Source organism: Hemitrygon akajei, chromosome 21 (assembly GCF_048418815.1).
Source record: "Hemitrygon akajei chromosome 21, sHemAka1.3, whole genome shotgun sequence".
Classification (NCBI taxonomy): domain Eukaryota; kingdom Metazoa; phylum Chordata; class Chondrichthyes; order Myliobatiformes; family Dasyatidae; genus Hemitrygon; species Hemitrygon akajei.
In genome coordinates this window covers 59,165,199-59,181,911 of record NC_133144.1, presented here as the reverse complement: position 1 = coordinate 59,181,911, position 16,713 = coordinate 59,165,199, and the positions used below count along the sequence as shown (strand labels likewise).

Below are 16,713 nucleotides of genomic sequence, written 5' to 3'. Positions count from 1 at the left end.
TTTCTTTCAAGGAGAAATATGTTGTTGGAAGATGTATCCAATCTCAGTATCTTAATGCATTGGCACATCAGCATTTACATCCTAATGAGTTATCCTGTAATCTTGACAGATCGCACAACATATTTGAGAACAAAAGGCATGACCCAACAGGACTGTCCGCAGTTTTGCAGTCTACTGAGCTAGTGGGCGTTCTCAACATGCTTTACTGCATCCTCCTTCATGGTACGGTTCCTGACCACAATACGTCCCCACCAGTTGAAACCTACCCACAACATATCATTCAAGTTGCGATCCAGAGTCTTCGCTTCTTAAACAGCTTTGCATTTTTGGATCTTCCCACTTTTCAGGTGAGAGGACCCTCATCATTGTCGATCAAGACAAACAATTAAAATTGTTTTGGATTCTCTAATATGGTCCCTCTCTTAAATAAGTGTACGTGCCTGTGGAGGAGTTTGAACTTTTTAAAAATGCAAGATTAATTTAGTGATCTAGTTCAGTCAAACCCTTTACTTCAGTTGAGTTACACTCAGTGGCCACTTTATTAGGTACACCTGTACGCCGCCTTATTAGCGCAGATATCTAATCAGTTAATCATGTGGCAGCAACTCAACGCATGAGATCATGCAGGCATGATTAAGAGGTTCAGTTGTTGATTAGACCAAATATCAAAATGGGGAAGAAATGTGATCTAAGTGACTTTTGACTGTGGAATGATTGTTGGTGCCAGACAGGATGGTTTGGGTATCTCAGAAACTGCTGATCTCCTGGGATTTTCACAGACAACAATCTCTCAAGTTCACAGAGAATAGTGCAAAAAACAAACAAAAAAAAATCTAGTGAGCGGCAGTCTGTGATGAAAACACCTTGTTAATGAGAGAGGTCAGAGGAGAATGGCCAGACTGGTTCAAGCTGACAGGAAGGTTCCGGTAACTCAGATAACCACACATTATAATAATATTGTGTAGAAGAGCTTTTCTGAATGCACAACACGTCGAACCTTGAAGTGGATGGGCTATAGCAGCAGAAGATCACACCAGTTCCAAGATGTACCTAATAAACTGACTACTGAGTGTATTTATTAACTAATTGCAAAACATAAATTCTTAGAGGGATGGATATGGTATACATGGGAGATTTTTTTCTCAGTCTAGGACTGAGGGTCATAATCTCAAAATAAGTGGTGGCCATTCAAAATTAAAATGAGAAATGTTCTTATTCAAGAGATGGTAAATCCATGGGATTCTCGATACTGACATCGGTGGTGGCGAAAATGCTAGAGTCAGTTATCAAAGATGTGATAACAGCACATTTGGAAAGAGGTGAAATCATCGGACAAAGTCAGCATGGATTTGTGAAAGGAAAATCATGTCTGACGAATCTTATAGAATTTTTTGAAGATGTAACTAGTAGAGTGGATAGGGGAGAGCCAGTGGATGTGGTATATTTAGATTTTCAAAAGGCTTTTGACAAGGTCCCACACAGGAGATTAGTGTGCAAACTTAAAGCACACAGTATTGGGGGTATGGTATTGATGTGGATAGAGAATTGGTTGGCAGACAGGAAGCAAAGAGTGGGAGTAAATGGGACCTTTTCAGAATGGCAGGCAGTGACTAGTGGGGTACCGCAAGGCTCAGTGCTGGGACCCCAGTTGTTTACAATATATATTAATGATTTAGACGAGGGAATTAAATGCAGCACCTCCAAGTTTGCGGATGACACGAAGCTGGGCGGCGGTGTTAGCTGTGAGGAGGATGCTAAGAGGATGCAGGGTGACTTGGATAGGTTAGGTGAGTGGGCAAGTTCATGGCAGATGCAATATAATGTGGATAAATGTGAGGTTATCCACTTTGGTTGCAAGAACAGGAAAACAGATTATTATCTGAACGGTGGCCGATTAGGAAAAGGGGAGATGCAATGAGACCTGGGTGTCATTGTACACCAGTCATTGAAGGCGGGCATGCAGATACAGCAGGCGGTGAAAAAGGCAAATGGTATGTTGGCATTCATAGCAAAAGGATTTGAGTACTGGAGCAGGGAGGTTCTACTGCAGTTGTACAAGGCCTTGGTGAGACCGCACCTAGAATATTGTATGCAGTTTTGGTCCCCTAATCTGAGGAAAGACATTCTTGCCATAGAGGGAGTACAGAGAAGGTTCACCAGATTGATTCCTGGGATGGCAGGACTTTCATATGAAGAAAGACTGGATCGACTAGGCTTATACTCACTGGAATTTAGAAGATTGAGGGGAGATCTTATTGAAACGTATAAAATTCTAAAGGGATTGGACAGGCTAGATGCAGGAAGATTGTTTCCGATGTTGGGGAAGTCCAGAACGAGGGGTCACAGTTTAAGGATAAAGGGGAAGCTTTTTAGGACCGAGATGAGAAAAAACTTCTTCACACAGAGAGTGGTGAATCTGTGGAATTCTCTGCCACAGGAAACAGTTGAGGCCGGTTCATTGGCTATATTTAAGAGGAAGTTAGATATGGCCCTTGTGGCTAAAGGGATCAGGGGGTATCGAGAGAAAGCAGGTACAGGGTTCTGAGTTGGATGATCAGCCATGATCATACTGAATGGCGGTGCAGGCTCGAAGGGCCGAATGGCCTACTCCTGCACCTATTTTCTATGTTTCTATGTTTCTACTGAAGGGCAGTGCAGGTTCAGTCATTGAGTGCATTCAAAATGGAAATCAGTAGATTTCTGTATTTTAACCAGATTGAAGGAAATCAGAATAGAGCAGGAAAATGGCATTTGAATAGAATGTCAGCCATAATCTTGTGACTGGCAGCTCAGAACTAAAGGACTGAATGGCCTTGACCCGCTTCTATTTCAAAATCAATAAACTGCAGATGCCAGAAGCTGGAATTCTAAACCAGAAACACAAACCCTGGGCAGGTCAGGTCCCATGTGTGGAAAGAGAATAGTTAATGTTTTGAAGGGTCTCAAACCAGAGTGGTTAACAATTTTTCCTTCCACAGAGGCTGTTCCCATCAATTTTGATTTTTGTTCCTGCTCATGTTTCTTATGTTAAATGTTAGCACAAATTTACTCATTCAACTGGGACTGTACATAGTTTACTCATTCCATCCCTTTCTTTCAAATAGGCTGTGTGTGGTGCAGAGGGACTCTCTCTGGCGTTCCGCCACATTGTTAGTTCACTGCTGTGGTATTGTTACCATCACACTAGTGAGGACCTGCTGCATGAAGTCATCGTCTGCGTAGGGTATTTTACCGTAAACCACCCTGACAATCAGGTGAGCAACAATCATTCTACCACAGGGCCTTGACTGAAACCGTTGTTATCCCTCCTTTAACGCCAGCTGCTAATTTTTGCTTAGACTCCTAAAGATTGCCATGTTACAGTATTATATAGAGATTTCCCTCAAAGATGTATTTCTTTTCCAGTGATTTCTTCAAATGTTGTTTTAATGGTTTTTTTTAATTTAGCACTGTGGTTTCAAATTCATATTCTTTATTATCCTCTTCATGTACATTTCAAATGAACAAGTTTGGGAATGAAAATTCTCAACTCTTCCGAAAATTGCAAAGATGGAGTCCTTACTTCTCTGGAATCAACATGTTCCCAGTGTTTACCAGGAAAAGAGGGGCTTATATTTACACAGTACTGTTAGTGACTTCTGAACATTTCAAACTGTTTTATTACAAAGTATTCTCCTTCACATAAGATGCAATTTAAAATATGTGTCCCTATTGTGCGTGCGTGTGTGATTGCACCCAGATTGAATGATGATGTTTGGTTATTGCTAATTGTTCCGGTGATTTGTGCAAGCTGATCACAATATGATCACCGATATTGATTCAGCCTCCCACCAATCTAGCAATTGTGATCTAATGCTTTCTATTAAATTGTCTATGCACTGTATAAACAAATATTCTGAAACAAAAACAGACAGAACTAAAACTTACATCATGACCTATTGCCTGAAGTCATCATTTAGATTGTTTCAGTTTTATCTTGAACATTGAAATGTGAAGTATTTAAGGGAAACTTAAGGGGTACTTCTTCACTCAGAGGGTGCTGAGAGTGTAGAATGAGCTGCCAGCAGAAATAGTGGATGCAGCTTACATTGCAACATTTAAAAGAATGTTTGGATAAGAGTATTGAAGGGTATAGCACTGGCGCAAGTCGAGGGGACAAGGCAGAATAGCAGTTTGGCATAGACTAGAGAGGAAGAAAGGCCAGCTTCTACCCTGTATGATTTAGTTGTGACATAAAAATAACAGGAAATGCCAAAACATGGTGTGATGAAAAGCCTGTTTCTGACCTGTGTGATTATGACTCCAAACTGATAGTACATCTTTTAAGTGCATGGTATTCTTTATTAAATATTAAGTTACAATGGCAGATGTTAAATAAGGAAAGATTGAAATCCTACAGTGTTGAGATTTCCTTCTTTTCTGTTTAAACCTGGTCCCTGTTTATCTTCGGCTCAAACTGAGAAGTTGGTTTCCTGCAAACCCTTGGTTTAACAAGATGTTCAAGGTGAAAAGGTCCAGTACCATTACAACCTTTTACAAAATCTAGCACTGCAACTTCTAAAAAATACACACACTATTTTGTTTTGATACTTGCATAACTTGTATAGAACATGAAAAGGGGAATTGCAGGTACTGTACTGCATTCAGCTTTTTAAAAAATCAGTAATAGGCACAATTCAAGTGGAACACAGTACAAATCTGAACTTACATTGCATCTAATGCTGTTACAGAAGGTTCCAAAACACAGAATCTGACTTCCCAACAGCACAGTTGAACTGTTGTTACTGACTGAAATCAGTTTACTGCAGAATTGGAGGTAACAAGGATGAGGAGCAAACATTTACCTACTATGATGTAGTTGTATAATTTAATGAAGTATTCACAGTACATTGAATTTTAGACAGCATCTAAGGAGGGGAAAAACAATTGATGCTTTGGGCAAGACCCTTCATCAGGACTGGAAAGGAAGGGGCAGAAGCCAGGTGCTTCTTTATTACTGTAAATTTCCAGCATCTGCAGAATCTCTTGTGATTTTTAATAAAACCAGTTTGATCCTCCGAGATAATTTGAGGTAATACCTTCTCCAGCCTGGTCGCCAGTAACTTGGAAAAGATCTTGGAATCTACATTCAACAGCGATATCGGTCTATAGGATGCACAGTCAGTAGGGTCTTTATCTTTTTTCAATATTAAAGAAATGGAAGCTCTATTAAAAAGATTGTGGTAGTTTACCTAATCTAACTGCTTCTTCAAAAACCCTACATAACCAAGGAGAAAGGGTAGAGGAAAAAAACTTGAAAAATTCCACTGTATACCCATCTGGACCTGGTGCTTTTCTGGAGTTCATTGAGGAAATTACACCTTTAATTTCTGTATCCGTAATAGGAGTTTCTAATATTAAATGTTCTTTAGATGATAATTTTGGAAAATTCAGTTTCCCTAAAAAATCATGCATGGCATTAAGATCATGAGGAAATTCAGAGTGATACAGAGAAGTATAAAAATCTTGAAAAGATTTGTTTATCTCATCATGATTAACTGTCAATTCACCATTCTGTTTACGGATCTTAATAATTTGACGTTTAACCGAAGCATTCTTCAATTGGTTAGCTAACAATTTGCCTGATTTATCACTGTGTATATAAAATTCACTTCTGGTTTTCATTAATTGATTTTCAATCGAAGATGTAAGTAATAAACTGTATTCCATTTGAAGCTCAACTATTTGTTTATAAAGATGGTTTTATTAAAAATCGCTATTTTTTCAATATTAGGAGATTAATGAATATTGTTTATACTCCACGTAGCACCTCAGAATGTGTCATTTCATTAGATGCGGAGAAAGCATTTGATAGAGTTGAATGGCCATATTTATTTACTGTGCTTGAGAAGTTTAACTTTAGTCTGACATTTATATCCTGGATTAAATTGATATATCATACTCCAGTAGCCTCGGTTTTTACTAACAACCAAAGATCTCCCTTTTCTCGTTTATTTCAGGGTGCCAGGTAAGGTTGTCCTCTTAGTCCATTATTATTTGATATTGCCCTAGAACCTTTGGCAATTACTATTAGAGAATCACCTAACATTTTTGGCATTACTCGCGGGATGGATATACATAAGTTATCATTATATGCAGATGACTTGTTATTATACATTTCTGATCCTGAGAAATCCATTCCTGCAATTATATCATTATTGGCTCAGTTTAGTAATTTTTCCGGGTATAAATTGTATCTTAATAAGAGTGCATTGTTCCCCCTAAATAGGCAGGTTCCAATTTACGGAAATTTACCTTTTAAATTAGTTAATGATTATTTTATATACTTGGGGATTAAAATTACAGAATCTCTTGTGTTTAGATAGAATTTTATGCATTTATTGGCTGAACCTGTGATATAAACTGCTTTATGTTTTAATTGTCTACTTGGTGAATTTTAGCAGAACTTTTCATTTTGAGGTATTATTGAGAAACTAGAAAAAATTATTATCCTGCAATATGTCGCATAAGCAAGCACAGAGGAGTGTGGGTTTGTTTTGGTAGAAGTAAATTTAGAACAATGTATAAACATTTTTATTCAGATACAAATGATAACATAAGAAAAAAACTTCCAGTATAGGAACTGAACTGAAAATCCCAAAACCTTTTAAGAACATTAGATGCTGAACTAGGTGAACTTCTGGATCTGGCTGGGTGAATTAATTAAAAGGGATAGAATGGATCTGTAACTACACAGCATTGTGTTAGAAATAATGTCAATTGTTTGAACTTTGTGTTCAGCTTATTTCTTTAATAAAACTTTTACACGTTATGCTTTTGTACAATCCAGTTTAAAGTTACAAGGAAGAAAAAGATAGTGTTTTGCCAATGATGTGCAGCTTTTAATTATTTCCAACTTGTTCAGGACAAACTTGCCATTGCCTGTTTTCTCTAAGTGTCCAATAGTGGCTTTGTTTTTTTTGACTCCTGATGAATGAAGAAATTCATGTACATTCAACATAGCAGACTGAGTCTGAATGCCAGTCCCAGTTTACATGGGTCAGTGGGCTTTGAAATCTGAAGATTTAGTTCATTTCCCCTCGAGTAGTTTAAGTCATCCATTCAATCTCAACTCTTCATGCTACTCTAACTAAGTATGAAGTGGACTGAAGTTAACAAGCCTGGAGATGGGGTGCGGACCCTTGATTGACTCCATTTCTCGCTAATCTCACCAATTAGATAGACACTTTTGCAGGAGAAACTTGTCCGGGAGATTTTTTAAAGTGGAAAGGCAGTTGCACTTGGGAAGCTACACTCTCTCAATCCAGTGGTACGAACAAGCATCACAAACTGGAGTCTTCCTTGGTTACAGTGGATGACCATGATGTGTTCAGTGTCTTGTTATGCCTTTTGCTGTCTACGGAGCATTGCAGATCTACCTTCCTGGATATTGGATCACACTGTAGATCTCATCTGCCCAATCCGCTGGAGCAGACTTTGCATGCTAGGACAGGCATGTCCCTATCTCACCAGGTTATGAGGCTGCAGGTTACCCTCTCCTGGTACAGCCAGCCTGTTGAAGCAGTGTATCGAAATGTGGGCACTGTCAGATATGAACAGCAACTTGGAGCCACAGTTGAGAGCAAAATATCTGGTGGAGAACAAAGGTGAATGAGCTGCCCAAGAATGGACATGACAAGCCCTTTCACCAGAGATGCTACTCCTCGCTGGACACCCCATGATAGTACCTATTTAAATGATAAAATGCTTTTCAATGAAAATATTCCAACCTAGGGTACTTTATGCAACCTTGCAGCATTTAGCTTGCATACAAGCTTGAAGTCAAATATCTGCAGCCAGAATCATTCCATCTGTATGACATTAACTCCAAAGACAGGTAGTATGTGTGGAAAGAAAAACGGTTACCTTTTCAGATCATACCTGGAAAACATAGAAAACCAATTAGCTTTCACAAAAAGATAGAGTAAAGATGGGTAGAGCAAAGGAAATAACTCTGGAAGGGTAAGACCAAATCAGGTTATGCAGATTTGTCTGTGTTAAATTTTAGTAATAGCTGCCAGATAAATAGAGACCTATGTGGAGCAGATCCTGTGGGATGAATGAGCAGTATAATTCTAAGTATATCTCACATGATTTGACACCTTCAGAGCTGAAAGAAATAATGTTCTAAGAAAATTACCACTGTTGGATTCTTCAAAAATAATGTATTCTCATGTTTATGTTTACTGCAAAGTCTCTTTGAAGGATGCCTACCCGAAAAAATTTAAATCTTTTCTTCAAGAGTTCAGTAGAACCCTTGCTCACTGGTCCACCTCTGTGATCTCTGATTCTTCAACCATGTCACCTGTCACCTTCTAACTATCCTCCTTCCCCTTCCACCCCCCCCCCCCACCTTTTTATTCTGGTGCCTTCCCCCTTTTTTTCCATTCCGAATAAAGAGTCTCAGCCTGAAACGTTGACCGTTTATTCATTTCCATTGATGCTATCTGATTTGCTGAGTTCCTCCAGCATTTTATGTGTATTGCTTTATGTTACTTCATTGACAGTTTTTCCAGCCTAATAATATGTTACAGCTGCCATGGATAAGATATCTATTACAATTTCTTAAGCACCATGTTCCCCTTGACCTTTCAGGTAACAATCTAAATTCCCCGAGTTTTTGTTTGCTTTTTATTTTGCTTTCTTCAGTTAATTATCATCTGTGGTGATAATTCTCACCTCAGTTTCAGGGTAAAGAAAAAGTCAGAATATAAAATTCTTCATGGCAGAACATTTAGAATGCAGTCTGGCTTTTTCGGATATCTGTTCAGAAACAAGTTTGCAGATTTTGCCTGCTTTCCTGCTGCGTAGTTTTCCATCAGAGCATACCAACGAAGGAAGCAGAATCTATGGATGTTTTTCTCAACAGCCACTCAATATTAATGATAAAGTAAACACTAATAATAAACATTATTACTACTATTTTTTAAAGAAAGCTGATATATTCAGTGATTATATTTTTTTAGGTAGTTGATACCAAATACTTTGGCAGTATTGCCAAATAATATGACAATATTATTCAGCATTTGTAATGTTCACTTGTGCATAGAATTATGAAGTTATTGCAGCAGTGGAGGAGACTATTTAGCTCATTTGTCTGTTCTAACTCTTTGTAGAACAACCAGTCATTTTAAATCCTCTATCCCCATAAACTTGCAAATCTGTTTCCCCTTTTCAAAGTTGAAATTTGACCAGCTTTCACCATAATTTATTCCAAATCATAATTACGTACTATGTAAAACTACATTTGCAATTGGGTTAGAGTTGGAAATAACTTCTCGCAATTTAAAAACAAAAATTGTTTGAATGAGGAATTGCAGAACCTATACAGTATTCCACAGGTGAAGCTTGATCTGCTGAGTTTCTCCAGCGTTTTCAGTTTATTTCTCTGTGCTGTATTTACTTTTCAGACTATTTTTTTTCTTCATCTCCTCTTGTGTATCCTCATAACTGTTATCACACATCTTTCTGATATTTGCCCTCAATTTTCTATTTTCTCTAGTTCAGATGAGAAAGCACCTGTAGGAAAGCTAATACAAATAGTCTTTGATGAACTAATAGGATTTTTCTCCCAGAATGTGCATACTGCTAGACTTTCCTTCCTCTGAACTTTAATATCACAATCATTTTTAAAACTCTACTTTATTCGTTTAATAAAATAAAGCACAGATGTACTGGGAATGGATTTATTTATTTTTACTTTAAAGGGAAGTTTATCTTGGCAAATTGTAATCAACATAGAGTGAGCTGTGATTGAGTTTTGGACTGAAGAAAGTATAAGCCATTTCTTCTTAATTTTGTGAAACAGTATTTATTTTAGAGTCATATTCAATCCAATTATCAGGAAGAGGCATTAATTAACCTGTGCAAATTTTCCGTATTAGGTATTGTCACTAGGCACATTAGGTAGAGATAAATACTGAACCACAGTCTTTTTCTGCACAAAACCTCACTCACTTGGCTTTCATTGGCTCCATATTTTGGTATACCAATTTTCTTCCATCCAAAATCTCTTCTGTGATTTTGTCCCCCTTAACCCTGTAATTTCTTCCACCCTGCATCCCCTGATCAAATACATCAATTACAACTCCAGCTCTTACAGCTCGGTATTACCTTCTTCATCTCAAATATTGGTGTCATTGTAGTCTGAAAGTCTCGCTAAATCTTACCATATTTTCAAAACACTCTTGATATCCAGCATGTTCCATAAGTGCTATTTAACTCTTTTCTGTTGAACTCTGGGATGAGATCCTGTTTAACTGTCACAATCTCTGGAATTACTGTTGTTTTAAAGGCCTTCATTGATGTATAATGGATATCATCAACACAATTGCACAATGCTTTTTTAAACCATCCTCGCCCTTCTATATTTTACCCAATCCTGTATCCCCTTAGTCTATAAGCTGAGTTGCAATATTATTTCCATTTCACCTGCAATTTATTCTATTTGTTGATTAAAATGCAATTTTAACAGATTATTTATGATACAATGATATGGTCTCGGCTATCCAGAGCAATAATTCAAGGCAGAACTAAACAACCGGCTGAGGAACCCTTGACTTAAATCCAGCGTCTATGACCATTGCCTTGGGGTAGATAAACAAATCAAGAGAGATGAGACAGATGCAATCAATATGTTTCAACTCCTTTTCATGGACTGCGTTCTGTCCCTCAGTCTTTGTCTCGGTGTTTTTGAATGGAGGATGCTGGTTAGACACTTTCCAACTATGTACCTTGATGTTCAAAGTTTTCAAAATATCATGGTTTCTGATGGGATTAATTAGTGGGCTGTTTAAACCAAATGGAAACATTGGAAAATAGAGAATTGTAATTTTAGTGAAACTAAATAGGGAACCCGGTGTTCCTGCCTCAGATTAGTATTAAGAATAATGGTGATCAGTGAAAGGGCAGATGAAAGGACCGGCTGAGCCAAATAACACTTGAAAGTTCGTTTTTGTTCCATATGTCTTAAAAATGTAATTACCCGTTAATTTATGTTGTCTCGGAAATTTCTGAGTTTGATTAATCGTATTAAAGTCACCGATTATCTGTTGTAGCATGGCTTATGATTTTGGTAGATTCAACATTTCTTTTTTCATTTCCTACTTACAACTTATTCTGAGCCTTTAATCTTCTAAAAAGCTTTTCAGAAATTATAGATTTGAAAGATCGTTTCTGAGAGCTATGTCAGAGTTGTGGACACAGCTCAGCACATCACAGAAACCAGCCTCCCCTCTGTGGACTTTGTCTACACTTCTTGTGTTGGTAAAACAGTCAGCATAGTCAAAGATCTCACCACCCCAAATATTCTTTTTTGCCCCTCTCCCAACAAGCAAACAATACAAAATTCTGAAAGCCCGTAACAATAGGCTCAAGGACTGCTCCACTCTCTCTACACCCATGACTGTTTGGCTAGGCACAGCTCAAATGCCATCTATAAATTTGCTAATAATACAATCATTGTTGGAAGAATCTCTGATGGTAAAAAGGAGTGAGATATAACAGCTAATTGAATGGTGTAACAGCAACAACTTTACACTCAACGTCAGTAAGACCAAAGAGCTGATTGTGGACTTCTGGAAGGGTAAGACGAGGGAACACAAACTAGTCCTCAAAGAGGGATCAGAAGTGGAGAGAGTGTGCAGTTTCACGTTTCTGGGTGTCAATATCTCTGAGGATCTAACCTGGTCCCAACATATCGATGCAGCTATAAAGAAAGCAAGACAGCAGCTATATTTCATTAGGAGTTTGAGGAGATTTGGTATGTCACCTAAAACACTCACAGATTTCTACAGGCGTACCATGGAAGGCATTCTGGCAGGCTGCATCACCAGCTGCTACGTGGGGGCTACTGCACAAGATCAAAGTGGCAGAGAGTTGTAAACTTAGTCAACTCTATCATGGGTACTAGACTCCGTAGTATCCAAGACATCTTCAAGGAGCAGTGCCTCAAAAAGTTAGCATCCATCATTAAGGACCCCTATCACCCAGGACATGCCTTCTCCCTGTTGTTACCATCAGGAGGGAAGTACAGAAGCCTGAAGGCACGCACTCGGTGATTCAGGAACAGCTTCTTCCCCTCTGCCATCTGATTTCTAAATCGATATTGAAACCATAAGCACCACCTCACTACTTTTTTATTTCTGTTTTTGCACGACTAATTTTACTTATTGTAATTCACAGATTTTTATTCTATATTATCATGTGTTCCATTGTACTGCTACCACAAAGTTAACAAATCTCATGACATGTGCAAGTGATATTAAACATGATTCTGATTTCTATCCTGCTGTTATTTTATCATACTAGGGACCCAGGCAATAATCTTATAACAGAAGATTATTGCCTGGGTCCCTAGTATGATAAAATGGACTCTTGACCTCAGAAACTATCTCGTTGTGACCTTGCACCTTGACCCTGCACTTTCTCTGAACTTTATTCTGTACTCTGCTATTGTTTCATGTGTACTACCTCAATGCATTGTTGTAATTGATCTGTATAGATAGTATGCAAGATAAGTTTTTCACTGTACCTCTGGACATTCGACAAAACAAACCAATTAACCGAATTTAAGAAGTTTAGTCATCACACATAGGTGTCTGGCCCCAGAAATAATGTGATCTTTAGATAAGGAACATAACAATGGTTCTCATCCTGGATCATGAAACAACAATCTGTATTGGGAATGACAGACTTTTGTTTGCTACAGTTCAGTGGTTATTGCTTATGCCTCTTGTCTGAGGTTGTTGAATTCACTGCCATTCCAGTGACTTGAGCGCAAGAATCATCACCTAATGTTTCACTGCAGTAGAGAGAAAGTCCTGTACTTTTGATGGTGCAGTTCTTTGGGTGGGGTGTCAAACTGAGGCTCTGTCTATTTGCACAGATGGATGTTAAAACTCTCATGTAACTATTTCAAATAAAATTAATTCCTGTGTCCTGAGCAACCGCCATAAACATCTTTTAAAAAATCAAATTACCTTGTCATTTTCATATTGTTTTTGTTTTTATTTTGGCTGCAATATTTCCTGCATCAAAAAAGTACTACTTAAGGCACTACGTTTTGTAACATCTTAAAGTTATTGAAGATATTTGCATATCTTTATTTCCATATTTGCATATCTTTATTTCCATCTATCATTGAATATTGACTAAAGAGTGGGTTCAGTTGGGATGTTTACAATAATCATTAATATCAAAATGGCCAGGTGAAGACAAGTGTGAGTATAAAATAAGACGTTAGATCCTTGGAACCATAACCCAGTATGAACTAGTGGTTTTGGTGAGAGTATTGAAAGTTAGTAAAATTTATCATAATTCTCCATCTAGCACAGATCAAAGACCAAGCCTAGTACTGTTTCTTCAGGCAAATCATGCACCATTAGGCAGTATATTGATCCCCTTGGGGATCAGGGCCCTGTCTTCAAGCAATATTGGAAAAAAATTTCTATCCAGTAGATAACGAAGATTGTTCCCATGCCCTGACACCCCCACATACCCCAATCTGCCTCTTCCTCTGTACAGTTCCAGCATGTGAAACTGGGTATAATTAAAGCAAAAAGCCTGTTGCCTATTTCAGAGCTTTCTAAATGCAATATCAAAATAGACCATTAAGCTGTTTAATGAGGAATTTCCTTAGGCTTTGAGTGTTATAGGTGCATCAGCCAAGAAGCATTTTAAAAAAAATAAAAGGAGCTCATTACATTATTGTTACTTCAGAAGTAATTAATAATTTAACAGGCCATTGAGATGCTCACAACAACCATCTGAGCATAATAATGTCTCAGAGCTGCTGAGTTAAGGACAATACAATTTGGTGGAATTGTGGGAGAACTGTAGGTGAAGTGGCTTTAAAGCCATTTGATGCTTGCTGTACCTCACTTTCTAACCACTTCTGACAAATATTAGGTAGTTAAAAAGTACAGCAAGTACTCTTTAATTTGCCAGCCAAGTATTTTATATTGTCTTTTAACCATTGCTCGCTTTCATTTCTGACTTCCGTTATTAGTGCTTTCATTTTAAACTGACTTTTTCCATAGAGTGCCTTATCCACCCACTTTTATCATCCCACTGTCAGGAAGGTCCTCATATCCATATAATTTTACATAATTATGTGAGAAATCATAAAATTGTTGCTTGCTCTCTACACCATAGTATGAAATTAGTGTATTAATATGGATATAGACTCAGTGGCCACTTTGTTAGATACAGGAGTAGAACCTGGTGTGATCTTCTGATACTGCATTCAAGCACTTCAGGCTTCAACGTGTTCCATATTCAGAGATGCTTTTCTGCACACCACTGTTGTAACATGTGGTTGTTGGAGTTACTGTCACCTTCCTGTCAGTTTGAAACTGTCTGCCCATTCTCCTCTGATCTGTCTCATTAACAAGACATTTTTACCACAGAACTGTCACTCACTGGATGTTTTTTGTTTTTTGCACCATTTTTTAGTAAACTCTAGTAAGTCAAGCCAAGTTTATTGTCATTTCGACCATAAACTGCTGGTACAGTACACAGTAAAAACAAAACAATGTTCCTCCAGGACCCTGGTGCTACATGAAACAACACAAAACTACACTAGACTATGTGAGACAGCACAAAGCTACACTAGACTACGTAAAACAATATAAAAACTGCACTAGACTACAGACCTGCACAGGACTACGTAAAGTGCACGAAACAGTGCAGGGCAGTACAATAATTAATAAACAAGACAATAGGCACAGTAGAGGACAAATTACAATATAATAATAAATGATGTAGATGTCAGTCTAGACTCTGAGTATTGCGGAGTCTGATGGCTTGGGGGAAGAAACTGCTTTGTGTGAAAATCCCAGGAGATCAGCAGTTTCTGAGATAATCAAACCACCCTGTCTGGCACCAACCATCATTCCACTTTCAAAGTCATATGACTTCCCTATTCTGATGTTTGGTCTGAACAACTGAACCTCTTGACCACATCTGCATGCTTTTATGCATTGAGTTGCTGCCACATGATTGGCTGACTAGATATTTGCATTAATGAGCTGCTGTAACTGTATACCTAATAAAGTGGCCACTGAGTGTATACTGTCCTGTAATTTCTGTTACTCTATTGATCACAGCACAGTGTACTATTTGGTGTGGCAGCTATATCTTTGGAGATGTTGAACAATGGAAAACAGTCTGCTTGATGGTAGCTATAAACGAGCATACTGTACAAAATTGCAAGTAGAATCTTTAATTACACAGCACAGAGACAAAATAGTGCATTTGCTTTGGACATCATTGCAGCCGTTTTTATGGTCATTCACTAATCAGTGGATTGTATTTTGATTTGTAGCAAAACTGCAATGAGTATAAGGCAGGATGTTATCTCTGGAGATGTGGAACATGGTGATCTGGTTTCTTCCTTGGGAAAAAATAAAAGTGCCACCAAGAACAAATGTAAATCTCTCAAGCTGGGACACTTGCTAAGAACTCTGTTACTTTTTGGCATCCTGAATGTTAAATGTCATGAATGTTTTTGTAGCAGCTGACCTTTTACCTTTATTTATGGAGTGTGACTGACATTGAAAGACCAAACTTATTGTCCATCTGTACTTATTGTAAGAAAATCATGAGCCTTATTTGAAGTCTTAAGTTGTCTCTGCACTCACTGTTGTTACAGAATTCCAATATTTCGGCCTGACTCTTGGTAAATAGCATAATTACTTGTGGTTTGTGAGTTATTTCTGTTCTTGCCTTTCTCAGTGGTAAGAGAACTGCTAGGCTAAGGGGTGAAGTAATTTTAATCTTGCTGTGCTGCTACAGTCCTCCCTTTATTCCTTGTGGCCTAGAGTATACTTTCTTTAATTCCCTCTGTTATATTGCAAATACATGTTCAAGGCTCATTGCCACCCTCTCATGGGTCATAAATATCAGTCTTGTCAACTGTGTCCATGACCCTAGTATTAGCTTTACTTGTAAAAATCTGAAGTATTTATTCTGAAGCTACTAAGTCGCCTGATTCTGTAGATTAATTTGACATCAGACTGTCATTTTTTAAATTGCAGCTTTAGTTCTTTTGAGAAAAAGTAATTTTAGTTCAATTCTGAATAAGATTTCTTTTTAGCATTGTTGTATGTTTTATTTTGCATCTCTGAGAGGATTTTGTCAAAAACTATACCATTATTAATATCAACTAAGTCACTGGATGGTGTTGTCTTAATGTCTCAGAGAGATTTTGACAATCTTGAGCCTAGGTAGCCAAAGCTGTGTCTACCAATGTTCAGGTGAAGAGAGAGGTTAAAGCACTGGACACTAAGTCAGAGATGTAGGGAGTTCTGTAGTGGGTAGTCAGGGTTCCTAAGCAAGATCATGAAAGAAGTTGACTGCAAGATAAAAATTTAAGAATGAGGCAAGGGAGTCTGACTGCACAGGTAGATGGAGAGCACTGTCAAAGGGGACCTGATATATTAGGAATAAAGGCCATAGTTGTTTGGATATGGATGTGTCTCAGAGATAATGGTGACCTGGAGGAGTGTTTCAACAGCAAATGAGCTGAGACAAGCAATGTTATATAGGTGGCGCCAAGCAGTTTTGGAAAAGGAGAGGATCTATAATAGGAAATTCAACTATGGTTCAGAGGATATTGTTACTGAAAGTAATCAGATTCACCCTGAAACATTAACCTACCCTAGTCAGATTAAA

General features: G+C 37.9%; 1 protein-coding gene across 5 annotated transcripts in view; it reads left to right on the top strand.

Annotated features, from left to right (window-relative positions):
- scaper (S-phase cyclin A-associated protein in the ER) overlaps positions 1-16,713 on the top strand; it is a 327,794-nt gene that overhangs the window by 280,438 nt on the left and 30,643 nt on the right. For all 5 annotated transcript variants that reach the window (XM_073025528.1, XM_073025526.1, XM_073025530.1 and 2 more), the window contains exons 27-28: positions 110-347; positions 3,105-3,254. In XM_073025528.1, coding sequence (XP_072881629.1) covers positions 110-347; positions 3,105-3,254 — 388 coding nt within the window. The remainder of the gene's footprint in view (positions 1-109; positions 348-3,104; positions 3,255-16,713) is intronic.